General features: G+C 39.6%; 1 protein-coding gene across 11 annotated transcripts in view; it reads right to left on the bottom strand.

Moving 5' to 3' along the window:
• Window positions 1-14,719, bottom strand: part of Dock10 (dedicator of cytokinesis 10) — a 250,555-nt gene that overhangs the window by 67,329 nt on the left and 168,507 nt on the right. For all 11 annotated transcript variants that reach the window (XM_052750000.1, XM_052750002.1, XM_052750003.1 and 8 more), the window contains exons 15-24: window positions 14,170-14,292; window positions 12,102-12,181; window positions 10,114-10,301; window positions 9,512-9,577; window positions 7,585-7,677; window positions 3,685-3,808; window positions 3,385-3,506; window positions 2,953-3,039; window positions 679-771; window positions 129-247 (exon numbers count right to left, since the gene is read on the bottom strand). In XM_052750000.1, coding sequence (XP_052605960.1) covers window positions 129-247; window positions 679-771; window positions 2,953-3,039; window positions 3,385-3,506; window positions 3,685-3,808; window positions 7,585-7,677; window positions 9,512-9,577; window positions 10,114-10,301; window positions 12,102-12,181; window positions 14,170-14,292 — 1,095 coding nt within the window. The remainder of the gene's footprint in view (window positions 1-128; window positions 248-678; window positions 772-2,952; window positions 3,040-3,384; window positions 3,507-3,684; window positions 3,809-7,584; window positions 7,678-9,511; window positions 9,578-10,113; window positions 10,302-12,101; window positions 12,182-14,169; window positions 14,293-14,719) is intronic.

The following is a 14,719-nucleotide window of genomic DNA, read 5'->3' on the forward strand; positions in this document are numbered from 1 at the left end:
CTTAAATCTGAAAAGTATGTTCACACGAAATGTACACAAATGTGGCTATTTAGTCAGAATCAATCATCAGGTTTCTGTCTGACGAGGGGTGGCACAATCTATCCCCCCTCCAGGGTTGCTATGGATACCTGGTGACGGTCGCAGTGATTTCTTCTTCCTCATTCTGCACTAGAATTTTGAAGAGCTGATTCAGGATGATAGGCAGGAAGCTCATGATTGAGTGGATCTTGTCCACATTTAGTAAGTTCTGCAGTGAGTTGATGGGAAGAAACATGTAAAAAACGAGGGGAAGTAGCCCAGCACAATCTGAAGGTGTTTTTAGGAATACGATGTGATCACGTGATCACCATAGCCCCTTTATGTGGTCATTCGCTTTCCTGTGTCACTACCGCAGAAGGTGTAGGTCATGTTGAAAGGACTCTGCTTAATTAGCAATGGTAAATACATTCTCATTTCAATGATTTCTGTTTAGGATAAAAAAACTGTTCTTTGTCTTTTCTCCTTTTCATGTGAACAGAACTATGTAGAAAGTATGAAGTAAAACTCATTTGCTCCCTAAACTGTAAGGTCTTTTAAAGTCCCTAATAATCATCACTTCTTAGTTTGCTATCCAGTGGGAAATAGGTTTTCTTTGCCAGTTTCTATGCCATAAACCACTAAATCTACACATCATGTTACCTTACAAGCACGGACAAAACTCGAGGTAGGTGACTGAGACATGTCTTTTTCTCTTTTTTGGCACTGATGGAAAAATGCGTTCACATGTGGGTCCTGCAAAGGCAGAAGAAGTGTTTATCTGTGGGGGTACACAAACTCTGAGTGATGGCGGCAAGCGCTTCCAAGCAGTGTTTCCCCACGACATCAGACTTAGAGCCCCTTCTTTCAGTAGACAGAGAGGTCACCTGAAGGTCCCTAACTGAACTCCAGCACTCTGGATGACAATGCCCACGCTCTCACGTATTTCATACTCAGAGTTCTCCCATCCCTCTTGGCCAAATAGCCCTGGCTAGAGAATGACATCCCTTGGTTGGCTGACTGGCAGGCAGGCAGGCAGGCTGGCTGGCTGGCTGGCTCCCTCCCTCCCTCTTTCCTTCCCTCCCTCCCTCCCTCCCTTCTTGCTTTTCTTCTCTCCCTCCTTACCTGCCTCCCTGCCTGTTTTTCTTTTTCCCTTCCATCCTTTTATTCTTCCATCCCTCTTTCCCTCTCTCTTTTTTTTTTCAATGTTCCTTATTTTTCCAGTCCACATTCTAGAGAATTGTATAAATCTCTCTTACATCGTCTATGACCCACAGGACACTGTGCTGTCTTTGACATGCCTAGGAATATTTTCAGGTTTGATGTGTCTGTATCAGTCTGGCATTACGACACAACAAAAAGTGTGACATAAACCCCAAGAAATCTTGGTTTTGATCTGTTGAAATCTGCTTGGAATTTCTCCAAGTTCTGAGCTAAGTTATATAGTCAAGAAATGAAAGAATATTTGAGTTTGAGATATATTTGTGTTGTTTCTCTTGCAGTATATTCTACATGGGCATCTGGCATGGGTTTTCCTCATACTGGCATTTGAGTGTGTGATGTTTCTGTTTCCTATTTGCAGTTTATTTCTTAACTAGTGACAGTGTTTTCCTCTTAGGTATGTCTGCATATATTTGTCTAGTTAGTCATTATTTAGTGAAAGCTGACTGTGTGTCAGGCCCCTGGTAGGGCTATTTGACAGAAGAAAGGCAGGGCAGACATGATCACATCAGCTGTGGGCTGTCCATCGTGACAACATGACCAGCATCATACCACAGCTTTCACATGTACCTATTTATTCACAGCTTGAGAAGTGTTTCACAATAAAATCAAGATGCCATCTGAGCAGGTTACAAGACAGCCCAGCATTGTCTGTAGGCTCAGGGAACCAGGAAGACTTAGGAGAAGTGAAGTGACAGTTGACCTCAGATCTGAACGATCAGGGTAAATTGATCAGATCGATGAGCAGAAGGCAGAGAGAGGAGACAGGTGCTTTTCTCCCTGGCTGAGGAAGGGCAAGTACCAAAAAACGTCTTGGAGAAGTTAAAGGAATGTAGTATGGGTTTGAAGTCACAGTGTGGGAGACGAGAGCCTTGGACCTTTGGAAAACAAGATGAGGTGGGTTTAATCAGCTGTGGGATCCAGGACTGGGGATGAGGATGGAAGTTTCCTTGAAACATTGAACTTTATTAATTTTAAAATATCTGTGAATCTTTATCTGTGTTATCTCTGTGCTTATCTCTACATGGAACTTGGATTATTTAATTATTCTTAGGAGCCAAATATGTGGTTGAGATAAAACAGTACAAAACAAAAAAGCTGCCTCACATCAGAAAGAGTAAGTTTACAATTTATCAATTACGTATGTGTAGACAGCATGTGATAACTCATGAATTACTATTCCCTTCACATGAATTTTCTTACTTTGGTATTCATCACAAGCTTAAGTAGTGATATTTTATGTATACCATTTTTCTGATGAGGACTTGAGAACCACAGAGGCCAAAGTAACTTGTTCAGTCACCAAGCCAGCAACCGGTCAAAGTGACTCTCCACTGGAGTCCTGTCTATCTCATGGTCCTGGGTAGGCACGGGGATTACGCTTAGTTTTGGGGTAAATGTCAAATGTATTTGTTTTTACCATTGAGCAGGTTCTAGATCTGGGAGTTGTTAAGTATGAGGAAATCATACTACGAGTAGACAGTCATATGCTAAATACACTTCTGCATTTTGGCCTCAAGTTTTATTACTTAAGGAGTTAGGGCACTTTGTCTGTCTTGAAAGAGGTGTAAAATTACACATTAAGTATCTTTCTTGGCAAGTTCAGCCAGCTGCCCATTCAACAACTCATGAAATGATACGTTTCTCCTATACATGCAGGAGTCACCATCATATTATATTATAGTCTAGGTCTCTACTTTAGAATATGACACTCACCTGAGTGTTCACTGTTGATACAACAAACGTTGACACTTTGAAAAGCGGTTTGCCGCCATCCACCCATTTAATGTCGCTTCCGCCATGCTGCAAGAAAGAGTTTGCTGCCATCACCGACAGTGTGAGATAAGAGAATCAAGTCATTTAGTTTATGTTAATTTGCTGTTCTGAACCGTTACTCCCACCTTGCTCTAGAGATGGGAAAAATGGGAAAATTCATTTGGAAGTTTTGGAGATGAGCCTGACATACTTTTATAGAGTCATTCTTCTAATGGTCACAAGTAAAGTAAGAGTTGGATTATTGTAGGTTAAGTTCATAATTGCAATGGACAGGCACACTATTATGCTAGTTTAAATAGCAGAGAAAAAAGATAGCCTTGTTTCAGAGCTGATTTTTTAAAAATTTCTTGTAAATTATATACTATGCAATACCTTTCCACTTGCAGAATCTTGAATGCTTAAATAATTTGGAGGCAGGGTGGTTGTTATTGGGATATTATACTCCTGAGAAGCTATTTGATCATGTTTCACCAGAGGAAGCCAAGCATATCCCACTGCAAGGGAACAACATGGAGAAAGTTTTGAACGCAAACCTCTATGCTAAGAAGTACAAATATACCATTTGTCACTATAAACATTAACTTCATTTAAAAATCAATAAATCGTATCTTTTTAAAATGTTCTCCAATTCTAGTTAAACACATTGACCTATTTCAGGTCACTTGTAAGTACCTGAAGTCTCCAGAGCCTCTTTCTTTTTGGCGTTAGCTTTGGCATTGATGTCACATGTGATGTGATAAAAAGAAAACAAAAGATGGTGTTTTTCATGAAGTTGTGTTGGTAGCTCAATTTTCACCTGCAATGAAAGATATCACATTTGGATTGAGATTAAAATCATTTGCTTCACATCAGCACAAGAGTCAAATTTAAGTCCATGCTTAGTCAAAAATGATTTAACACTAAACAAATATTCAGTCTGCTGGCTGTAATGTATTACTATGTTATTTTTACATCTTATGTGGTAGATGATAATTTAGATTATGTAGCATCTCTCATTACATGATTTATGTTTCTAGAGTATGCATTAAATACACATATTCAAAAACACTCACTAACAGAAATACAGAATGTAAGGAAGACAAACATTAAGAACTACCACAAACTGTGTAAACTGTTAAGTCCTAGCCTCCAGAGCATGCTCATGGGCATGGGTAGTAAACAAACATGTGTTAGCCATTCTGAATCTCAGACACTGCCCCAGAATCTGAATCTGCATCTTAATAAGATATCCAGGCAATTCATGTGCACATCACCGAGAACTGTGGCTGTAAAGAAGGTAACTGAAAGCCTGGCCTCTGTCTCTCTACAATACAACACACACATGAGATGACTTTTGTCATAGCAAGTAATGAGTCACTTAAAGAAGCTGTACTGAAGGGTTGCTAATGATGCCTCTGATTAAACACAAACATAACACATAAAAGTGACATGGGTTATTCCATATTTCTGGAAAGAAAGGGTTTGAAATAACCACCTACATTTTATAGCACCTCTTAAATTAGGTTTTAAAGTTCTGTCACATGCGTTTAATTTCCCCATTGTCTTGTGAAGGGTACACTACAGAGGTGGGACTCAAGGCTAGAGATATTGGGGGCTCTGGGTGAGTAAGAGATGGGTAGAGTTAGTAATAGGTTGTTTCCAAGACAGTCCTACATCTTCTGATGACCCCTGTATACCAGGATTCCAGGAGCCTGTCCAGGTATCATGCACTTAGCTTTATGTGAGTCACTAAGTAGTTATGGAAATAGTCAAGTTGAGCAATAACTAATACCCATAGATTATTAATTAGATATCTTGTGCATCTGGCTGGTTTATTTTCATTCTGTTTAAGGAAGGACTTAGGACTACAGATTTCACAGTGTGGTCCCTGCAATGGTAGCATCGGTGTCTCCTGGAACCACAAAATCTTAGGCCTAACTCAGACATGCTGAATACCCAAATCTGAGTATTCTGCTTCAATCCGTCTTCCAGATAATTCTGATGTATGAGGATCCCTGAGGATTTTGAGGATCCCTGGATTTTGGTGAGTTACAAGCTGATATATTATTTATATAACAGTGTACTAACCTAGTTACAAAAACCTATATACATTTCAAAATCCATAATAGTAAGGAGAACACTAGAAAATTTCTTCAAGATTATGTAGCAATGCACCAAGTAATCAAGAATTCCAGTTAACTAAATGGTAGTGAAAGCATCCTTGTCTTAGGGTTTCTGTTGCTGTGATAAAATATCATGACTAAAAACAAGTTGGAGAGGAATGGGTTCATTTAAGCTTACAGTTCCATTTCATAGTCCATTATCAAAGGGAGCCAGGCAGCGCAAGAACCTGGAGGCAGGAACTGAAGCACAAGCCTCAGAGTAGTTCTGCTTGCTGGCTTGCTCTTCCTGGCTTGTTCAGATTGCCTTCTTACAGCACCCAGAACCACCACCTCAGGAGAACCCCTGCCCACAGTGTTCTGGCTTCTCCCACATCATTCAACAATAAAAAAAAAAATATACCATGGGCTTTCCCACAGGTAAATCTGGCGGGGGCATTTTGTCAATTGAAGGTTGCTCTTCTAAAATGGCTCTAGCTTGTGTCAAGTTGACATAAAACTAGTCTTCACAACCCCTCAATTAAAAAATCTTGCAAATGGTTACATTTTATTGTAACAATGCATTGGATAATTTATACCTATTTTAAAGATAATGCCATCACTTTTCTTATAATCAAGGAAATAAAACCTTAGTATTAAATCTGTGCTGCAAAGGCCACTAAGTGATTGATAATCTACATGCCATGTGGAAAAGCTCATAGGTTTTATGAGATTCCAGGAAATATGAGAAAATGAAAAAGATTAAAAGCCAGACTTCACAGCACTGAGACTCTGAGAACATTAATTTATGAAATTCTTCCATCTGCAGAAAATGCATCTTTCACACCTGCTTTGTCAAAAAGTCAATCAATATGGTAAATATTCTGTAATATGATAATAACTCTTTCCCTTAGCTTTTTGTTTTCTTTTTTTAAAATCTTCTTACCTGGATTGATGGAGAGAAAATAAGAGCATTAAGTAGATAAGGAAGTCGGAGGTAAGGTCGGGGAATTCTGTTAATTAGTTTGAAAATGACAAATGTGTCACATGGGGTGGCGGACAGAGAAGGGCTCCCAAAGGTGACTCTGTGCTCTAAAACCCAGAACCCATGAATAGGTGACTGTGCAACCCATGAATCACTTCAAAGATGTGATTAAGGTGAGGACCTTGGGGTTATATCAGGTGTTACAAGTGGGTACAATGTGGTCAGTCTGAGTCTTTCCTTCCTTTCTTCATCCCTCCATCCCTCCTTCCCTTTCTTCTCCTTCCTTTTAAAAAAGGATCCCGTGTACCTCATGCTGCCCTCAAACTGTCTAGACAGCAAAGGATTATCTTAAATTTATGATCCTCCTACCTCTGTTTCCCAAGGGCTATGATCATCACACCCAGTTGTATGTGGTGCTAGGAACAGAACCCAGGACTTAATGTATGCTGGATGAACATTTCATCAGCTGAGCTACATTTCCAGTCCCACCATAGTTCTTATAAAAGGTAGGCAGGAGAGGAGTCACAACCAAGGTACGAGGTGGTGTTTAGAGGCTGCAAGAGGTAAGGAAACAGATCTTCCTCTTGAAATTTCTGGAGACATACTGCCTCACTGACACTGTTATTTCAGCCACATGACAGCCAGTTCAGACCCCTGACCACCAGAGCTGTAAATGATGTGTATTGTTTTGAGCAACTGAAGGGTGCGAATTTGTTATAGCATCAGTAGAGTAACTCATATAAAATCCTAGCTGGTTGTAGTAGTTTAGAGCTTTGTCTTATGGTTAGAAGCTGGGTTTAATCACTGAAACTTGTCTCAGGCTGTTTATAAAAGAGCTAATATGTGAGCAGCACTTTACCACTAGCCTAGTGGTATTTCTTATGAGTCATAGGAAGCGGGGAAACTTCTATCTAGAGTAATATGGCCTGGTTTGAATGCTGACTGTCACTTGTGACAAAGTTACTTGAGCTAGTGCCCTCGTCTATATAACAGGAGGCGGTAACAGTACCAGATTCTCAAAGCTTTGGAGGAGTTAAGTGAGATGATGTCTATGTGCTTGGTGCACAATAAGAGTGTTGAATTTTTCAGAACAAGTCACACTTCGAACTGTGAGATGAGGGGACGGAGCCCGATGAAGTTCATGCAGGTATGAGCAATAGTGTTGATTCATAACATCTAGTCTTCCTGCTATAGAATGATACGATACGCTGCCACTGATTGGTAATTATCTAATATAATCTTTATTAAAATCACCCATAAAATAAGTGAGGAAAAATAGTCTCAATGGAAAATAATGATAAAGCAGAACCACCTTTTTTTTTGAAGGTCAGTCTTGTGCTCAGCTGCAGGAACTTGCATCGTACACCAGGATTTTCATCAGCCAGTGTCACTTTAGAGTCTTGGGATGGGTACACTACTGTCCTCAATCTGAGATGTGGTCTAGACAAGGTTTCCCTGACCTACGCACCCATGAGTTATAGGTAGAGGCTGTGGAGGCCTGGTCCTTACCTCATCAGAGAAATCTGGATTTTGAGAATGGTGCAGTACAGCTGTGTAGGCAGCTGAAGTGAAGAGCGGCCCTCCAGGTTTTCCATAAATACACTGTTTAGAAAGTTACGAGGGAAACAACTGTGAGTGCCTGAAAATATTCTCAAGTGAGAAAAAGCCAATTCTTCAGTTTCCAATTCCAGTACCAATACCAGCACACTTTGTGATGGACATCCCAGGATGACATCAAGTTAACTTTGAACTTTGTTGATATATTGTTCTGTGTGTACTATGCAATGGGACATCAAAGAACATCTAAAAGTCTTTATTCATCTTGTAGGTATGGCACGAGGGTTGAAAACTGAATCAACTCACTAGATGACTTTTGATCGCCATAAATATGAGTTAATGTTCAAGACAGATCCCTAAAGGATGCCTTCCTGAGAGAGTTAAGGTCCTCAGGCTTGGCTGGACCCCAGTTCCATTCGAATCAATTCCTACTCATGACAGTGGAGGTAGCAGGACAGACCCAGCTTTTGATGTTGTATCCTAACCTCTAATCGGGTCAGAGGACTGGAATAGGCTTTCATGAATCACACAGGTGAAGGGCACATATGCCTGGAGCTCTGGACCTCTCTTCTAGCCATGTCTCTGCATGATGTCAATAATGCAATGAAGCAGGGAGCCCACACACCTGCTGTTGCCCTTCTTTCCTAGTTCATCCCCATTACAAGCACTGCTTTGGCAGGCCCGTTGGGCTTCCTACCTAGTCATTGCCTCGTTTGCTTAACAATGATATCACCTGCTAATTTTCCTCTCCTGATACTAATGCTGTGAAAAGCTCGGTCTGTATGAAGGCTCACAGTGGCTCAAAATTATCTTGAAGAATGCCTCTCTACCCTACATGAGTTAGCTCATTCTTTTTTTTTTTTGGTTTTTCGAGACAGGGTTTCTCTGTGTAGCTTTGCGCCTCTCCTGGAACTCACTTGGTAGCCCAGGTTGGCCTCGAACTCACAGAGATCTGCCTGGCTCTGCCTCCCGAGTGCTGGGATTAAAGGCGTGCGCCACCACCGCCCGGCGAGTTAGCTCATTCTTAAGTTCATCCCCACTCTTTGAATTAAGACTACAAATTTCCTGCTATCATAAATCAGAGTATGATTGATAGTTGATGGTATCATGAGAAATAGACTGGGGCAATGGTAGGGTTAGTTAGACATTATCTTGGTTCTTAACTATCTCTTCCCTCTGATTCACTGCAACCTAGAAGATTTGACCATAAGCTCAGTAAAAATAGCTTTCCTCTTTATTTTTATAGGCTATTTTTTGTTATTTGATAACCCTAAAAAATAGTGCATATCATATATGAACTCTAGAAAAGGCAATCCAGTTTTATGGGTCAAAATAATGATACGATTAACTCATGTGATCAACAATGTGGGCTGTCTTTTTAGAGTCATTTTCTAGTCCCTAGGGCAGTTGGCTCCATAAATGTGAGCTCTGTGGAGGTACCATGCATTAACCAACTATCCTGTTCATAAATATGAGCTCTCCAGGGACATCCTGCATTAGCCAATGTGTATAGTAGCCTTTCTATGGGCACAGCATGAAGCCAGGCTGGATGTACTGCTACAAATCACACATGATGAGTCAAGAGGTGGACTTAATTTGTGCACAGGGCAGACTTTTCATGAGTAACTATTGTATTTATTTCACACTATAATGAGTTCTCTTTTTCCAAATCATGAAGTAAAGAGCTGTGGGAGACTAGCATTTCTGATAGATGGGGTTAGTGATGGCTGTTAAGCCACATACATTTTCAGGAAATCTAAAACCAATGCCTGAAATTGCTCCTCATTTAACCATACTCAAATAAAAATCCCCCAGTGATGCAAAGGACCGAGGTGCCTGCCTTCCCTCTCATGCTGTGTCCCCAAGTGACTCGACTCACCTTCACGGCCTTGGCACCGTCTTCATCAGAATTTTTGAATTCAATGCACACAGTTATATTTCGTGCCTGAAATTATAGTGTGGGGGAAAACGGATATGGTAATTTCCTCTTAAATTAACATCCCAAACAATGTAAGGGCCTAAAATAAGTAGCTTCTAATTAAATATGAAAAGAAATGTAGAATAACCACCATTGTCTTGGTCCTCAGAAGCAGCAGGACTTGGAGAGATTTTTAAAGGAAACAGCAACAAAAAAAAAAAAGCTCACAGTGTAGGACTAAGCATGCTCTTTTCAGAGCATTATAAGAACCAAAAAAACTGGTCTAGATTAAATTTATGTCAGGCTGATTTTAGAGAAGATTATTAATATATTACACAACCATACATCCTCAAACAATTCAGAGATTAACAACTAAAAGATAACTCTTCTGTAATACTTCAAGGTCCTGAAAATGCATTCATCTTTAAATAATCCTGAAGTAAATTCTAGGGTGTACCCACCCTTGGCTAAGCGTCTCCTCTAAGTCTTGGCTCATAGTTCTCTCAAGTTGCTCTTTCAAGAACCATCTTGTGTGATCTATGTATATTGAACTGAGAAGTTACCTTGTTGAAGCATTTCTGGCTATCATACTTGAGGTGTTTGGGGTAGACATAAATTTGATTTTTGTATACTCTGTATGGTCGGCAATGCTTTGTTGAGTCATAAATCAATTCTTCCACCTCCACTGTAGGTTCTGACTGAGCCATCACGTTGAAAGGCTTGACAGGGATAAAGGACGATGTTACACAGTCTTAAAAAATCAGAAAATAAGAGTTTGTCATTTCATATGAGTCTTCTAAAGTGAACAACACTTAACATATCTTAACATGAATCTATTTAAAATGGAAATTTGCTATTGTGTAGCAAGAGCATGAAAATGTGAGAAGGGGGCATTGGGCATGAGAAAGTTATATATTTAGTATTAAAACTCATGGCTAAGAACCATGGCAAATCTTTGAGATGGATTTATATATTTTTAAAAAAGATTATTTATTATGTATACAACATTCTGCCTCTACGTACGCCTGCAGGCCAGGAGAGGGCACCAGATCTCAATACAGATGGCTGTGAGCCACCATGTGGTTGCTGGGAATTGAACTCAGGACCTCTGGAAGAGCAGGCAGTGCTCTTAACCTCTGAGCTACCTCTCCAGACCCTGAATTTATAATTTTTATAATGTTTTCTATATATAGAATATTCTAGGTAGATTTTTATAAGATAAGGTGTAACCCACTGACAGTCACTTGCTATTACAAATAAAATACATGTATTGTTGCGCAGCAGAATAAAGTTATTCAGTGAGTCTATTAGTGATAGTGACAGATGAATTAATAGTAATTTTTCATGTATGGGATGATTTTTACGGCAAGTGCCTAAAGCCCTCTGTACATTGTGTGTTGCGTTTCTTTCTCTTACATTTTTACCACCTTTAAAAATCTAACCTAAGGAAAAAAATAGCCTGAGAAAAAATAAGAAAAGATGGTTAAGAATGTATACATCAAAACCTCTGTCCCTGCACTGTTTGAAGTGGGGAGCTGTCGTGTTGAAAGGGAAAAAGCCCCGCTGCTTTTGTTTCTACAAAGAACCTTCCTGGACTCAGATAAAACAAAGTGATGGGCTGTACATACTCGGGAATCAGGTGACAGTTCTAATATTTCATCAGGTATTGATTATAATATTTTCACTATGCTATCAAATTTCTCTAATACTCTACTCTTCTTTCAAGGAGAGTATTTAGCTTTCTATTCTGTTGTCCTTTCTGTAGGTAATAAAGCCTGGTTCCCTAAATCAAGGAGAGAAAATGGCTAAATTTCTCCTCTGCTGTTTCCTATCATTCAATGTGAAAATGATTTTGAGTCAGAACTTAAGTTAGAATTCTCATTATAGTTTATATTAAAATGATTTGTGGAAACTTATCAGGATAGATGGCCATCCTAATATTCCCTGTCTGTAGTCTCTACCCAGTTGTTTATTATAGGAAAACTTGATTCTGTGTTCTGAAACCTTCATTTTTAGGTCAGTAAAAGCAGGAGTTTTACCATGTTCCAAATAAGATAGACGTCTATATAATGACATTTTAGTCACTTAGGTGGCTGTGGCCAGTGCTCAAAGCAATTTGTTGTCGGTGAGGTATGGCAGAATCAGTCTATATTCGAGTCAGGGAAACTAGATAGAATCTGAATTCTTTCACTATTGGCTATTCATCCACTTGAGTCTGACTTTCTTCCTAACACTCCAGGGTTTAAAGGATTATGTGAATAATTTAATATCTTGCTGGATACTACACCCATATTTGGATAACAGATGAAAGTTAAGCTATCCAGGATACTGTTTTCGTTATGACTTCATTGTCTGTCTCAATGGACAAGTAAGTCCCATATTCCTATAGTATAATGAATTCCTTTCCATTTTGGAAGACAAAATCCCCAAACAACCCAAATCTTGGGATCAACCAGTTAACTGAAGAACCAACCAAACATCCAAACAATCTCCCACAAGATACTCAGAAGTCTCTAAATGAACTGTGACATCAATGACATCGGCATCATACTTGGCTGCTCCAAGGGAATGTTGTCCACAACAATATCCAGGCTTCCAGGGATGGTCTGCATTTTGCCTGTCCGGTCAGCTCTGTGAAAGGACATCACACACACACACACACACACACACACACACACACACACACACACACACACACACACTGTATTATTTTTATTTTCAAAGAAAACTCCATCTTGTATTATAATTCTGAGCTTTAAGAAGTGTAAAGAGTAGACAGCAAAAAGTGGTGTATTGATTTTTTTTAACTTGGTTAGTTTAATTCCTATAAAATATATGTTACTGTAAATGAAAACAAAAATTATGAAGAAGTCAAGTTACAGATATCCCGAAAAATACCTTAAACTAATTCTCTCTGGCTTCACTTATACATGTAGCCAGATGAATATAAATTATATGGTCTTGTCAATAAGACTCATTTGAAATTGCTTAAGCATTTGACTGTCAAAGTGAGTTTTAAGAATTTTTGAGAACAAAGTTTTTGCTATAATTGCTAAGAGTTTGCATTTTTCCTTCTTCAATAACAAAGAACTGACTGCCTCTACATGCTCTTCTTGCTCTCCTATTATCATGCACGTTCACTCTTTGACTCTGGAGTTCTGTTTCCTTCCCTGCTTCCAGCCAGTGGCATTCTTTGAAGGTTGAAGGACCTTTAGGAGGTAGAGTCTTGAGGGAGGAAGTCGGTCACTGGGGCTGGCATTAGAGTTTTACAGCTCAGCTCCATTCCCTATTCACTCTCTGCTTCCTGACTGCAGATGCAATGTCACCAGCCAACGGTGTTCCTGTCACTATGTCTTCTGTGCCACAAAGCACCATATCCCCTGAGAGCATAAGCCAAAGTGAACCTTCTTCTCTTAAATTGCTTTTACCAGGAAGCAGTTGGAAAAATAACTCATACACACACTATAAGACTATTGGATCCCCAAGGTTGTTTACCTCTCTTCCCACTGTGAACCACATTGGTGGCTCGAAGTCAGCGATAACAAATTAATTTATGCCATAGAAATTGGTCACCAGGAGAAATCAGTTCTAATTTAATGTCAGCCCTGCACTATGTATTGTAGGTGGCCCTCACATGCCATTTATAGTTTCTCTGTATTCACTGACAACAGGAGGCTTGTTGTATCAGTTTATCCCCAAATCTTTGCATGCTCCATTCTGCTCATCATTATAGCTCTTCAAGTCTTAGGAGATTGTCAAGAAGGCAAAAGGAAAAGCCCTTTTTATTTTCTCATGGTGGCCTGAGGGGCCTTGTGAAGACCTGAGTGTAGGATTTGACCAGGATGTTTGATGAGTGAAGGGAAGACAAGTCTCTTACGTTACCAGTACTCTGCCTGGACTACAAAGGATTAAGTTAGGTACAGGGTCTTGCCTAAGAGTCTACTTCTCCTCCTAATCATATGTTCTAAAACCTTCCATAATGGTGACTATTAGATAGATTCGATAAACTATCCCTTCTATTTAAATAGCTGCAAATAATTCACTGATGCTGCAGAAGATATTGGCCATGCTTGTTTAAACATATCATCATATTTTTGAGGGATATGTAAAATTAGTTGATAAGAGACTGTTGATTCTTGGGTGGGAGAAACAGAATCATTATTCAAGGCTAAAGAGTACAAGAACACTCTGTGTATCAGAGGCTAACAGTGTAAGATAAATAATATAATAAGGTCATCTACATATCTCACAAAGAGGCTCCTGTGGGGAAGAAGTGGATTCTCCAGTCCCAACTGTCCTCTGCCAGCCCATATCATGTGTGGAAGGGACAAAATGACACTAAAGAATCAGGAGTACCATAAACAATGCTGTTTCCAGATACTGAATTTTGGGGGTGGGTTGTCACACAGCTATAGATGAATGATATAGCCCAACATGTGAGAAATCTTCTGTACGATTCTGGCAAACTAACTCTTTGGCACAATTTGGATGAAAGGGAAGTCACTAGACAACCATCTGTTTCTGGAGGTGTCTGGACAGTTGGGACTCAGGGCCTCAGGTGTTATGGAGAGAGAAAAACAATGTGTTGATTACATAAAGGGGCATCCAGAATATCCTACCGTCTGTAGTCTGATACCAGTTTAAGCAGGTCCTCAGCTGAAATCTTGCTACTTTCTTGTCTATATAATGGAGAAAATCTTGAGTCTCTGTCCACGTTTCCTTGGTTGTCCTTAAATACAGATCTGCAGGAAAATAATGTTTATTTTGTTACTGTTTAAGAACTTGTGTTTTTAAGGAGGATAATTAATGATAATTTTAGTTTATAATAGAAAGTACCCAAGGGACTTATCAAAATAAAAAGACACCAACTCTTAGCGTTTTTCCCTTATAAACAGCACATTTGTGTCACATTCCTCATTTTCAACTATATATCCTCAAGTAGGAGCAGTTCCCGTTACAACTGTTTTTATGATGTCTGACATTTATTACCATGTCAAAATCCTAGAGTATCAGGAAAAGTGGGAATATATTAATTTTTGCATGTGTGTTTGTGCCAGTGGTGAAGTTGTGCTGGTGTGTGTGTGTGTGTGTGTGTGTGTGTGTGTGTGTGTGTGCGTGCGCGCGCGCGCGCGCTTCATCCATCTTGTTGCGTGAAGTAAAACCTCTCAC

The sequence above is a fragment of the Peromyscus californicus genome, unplaced genomic scaffold, assembly GCF_007827085.1.
Source record: "Peromyscus californicus insignis strain IS unplaced genomic scaffold, ASM782708v3 Scaffold_21__1_contigs__length_65335640, whole genome shotgun sequence".
NCBI lineage: Eukaryota > Metazoa > Chordata > Mammalia > Rodentia > Cricetidae > Peromyscus > Peromyscus californicus.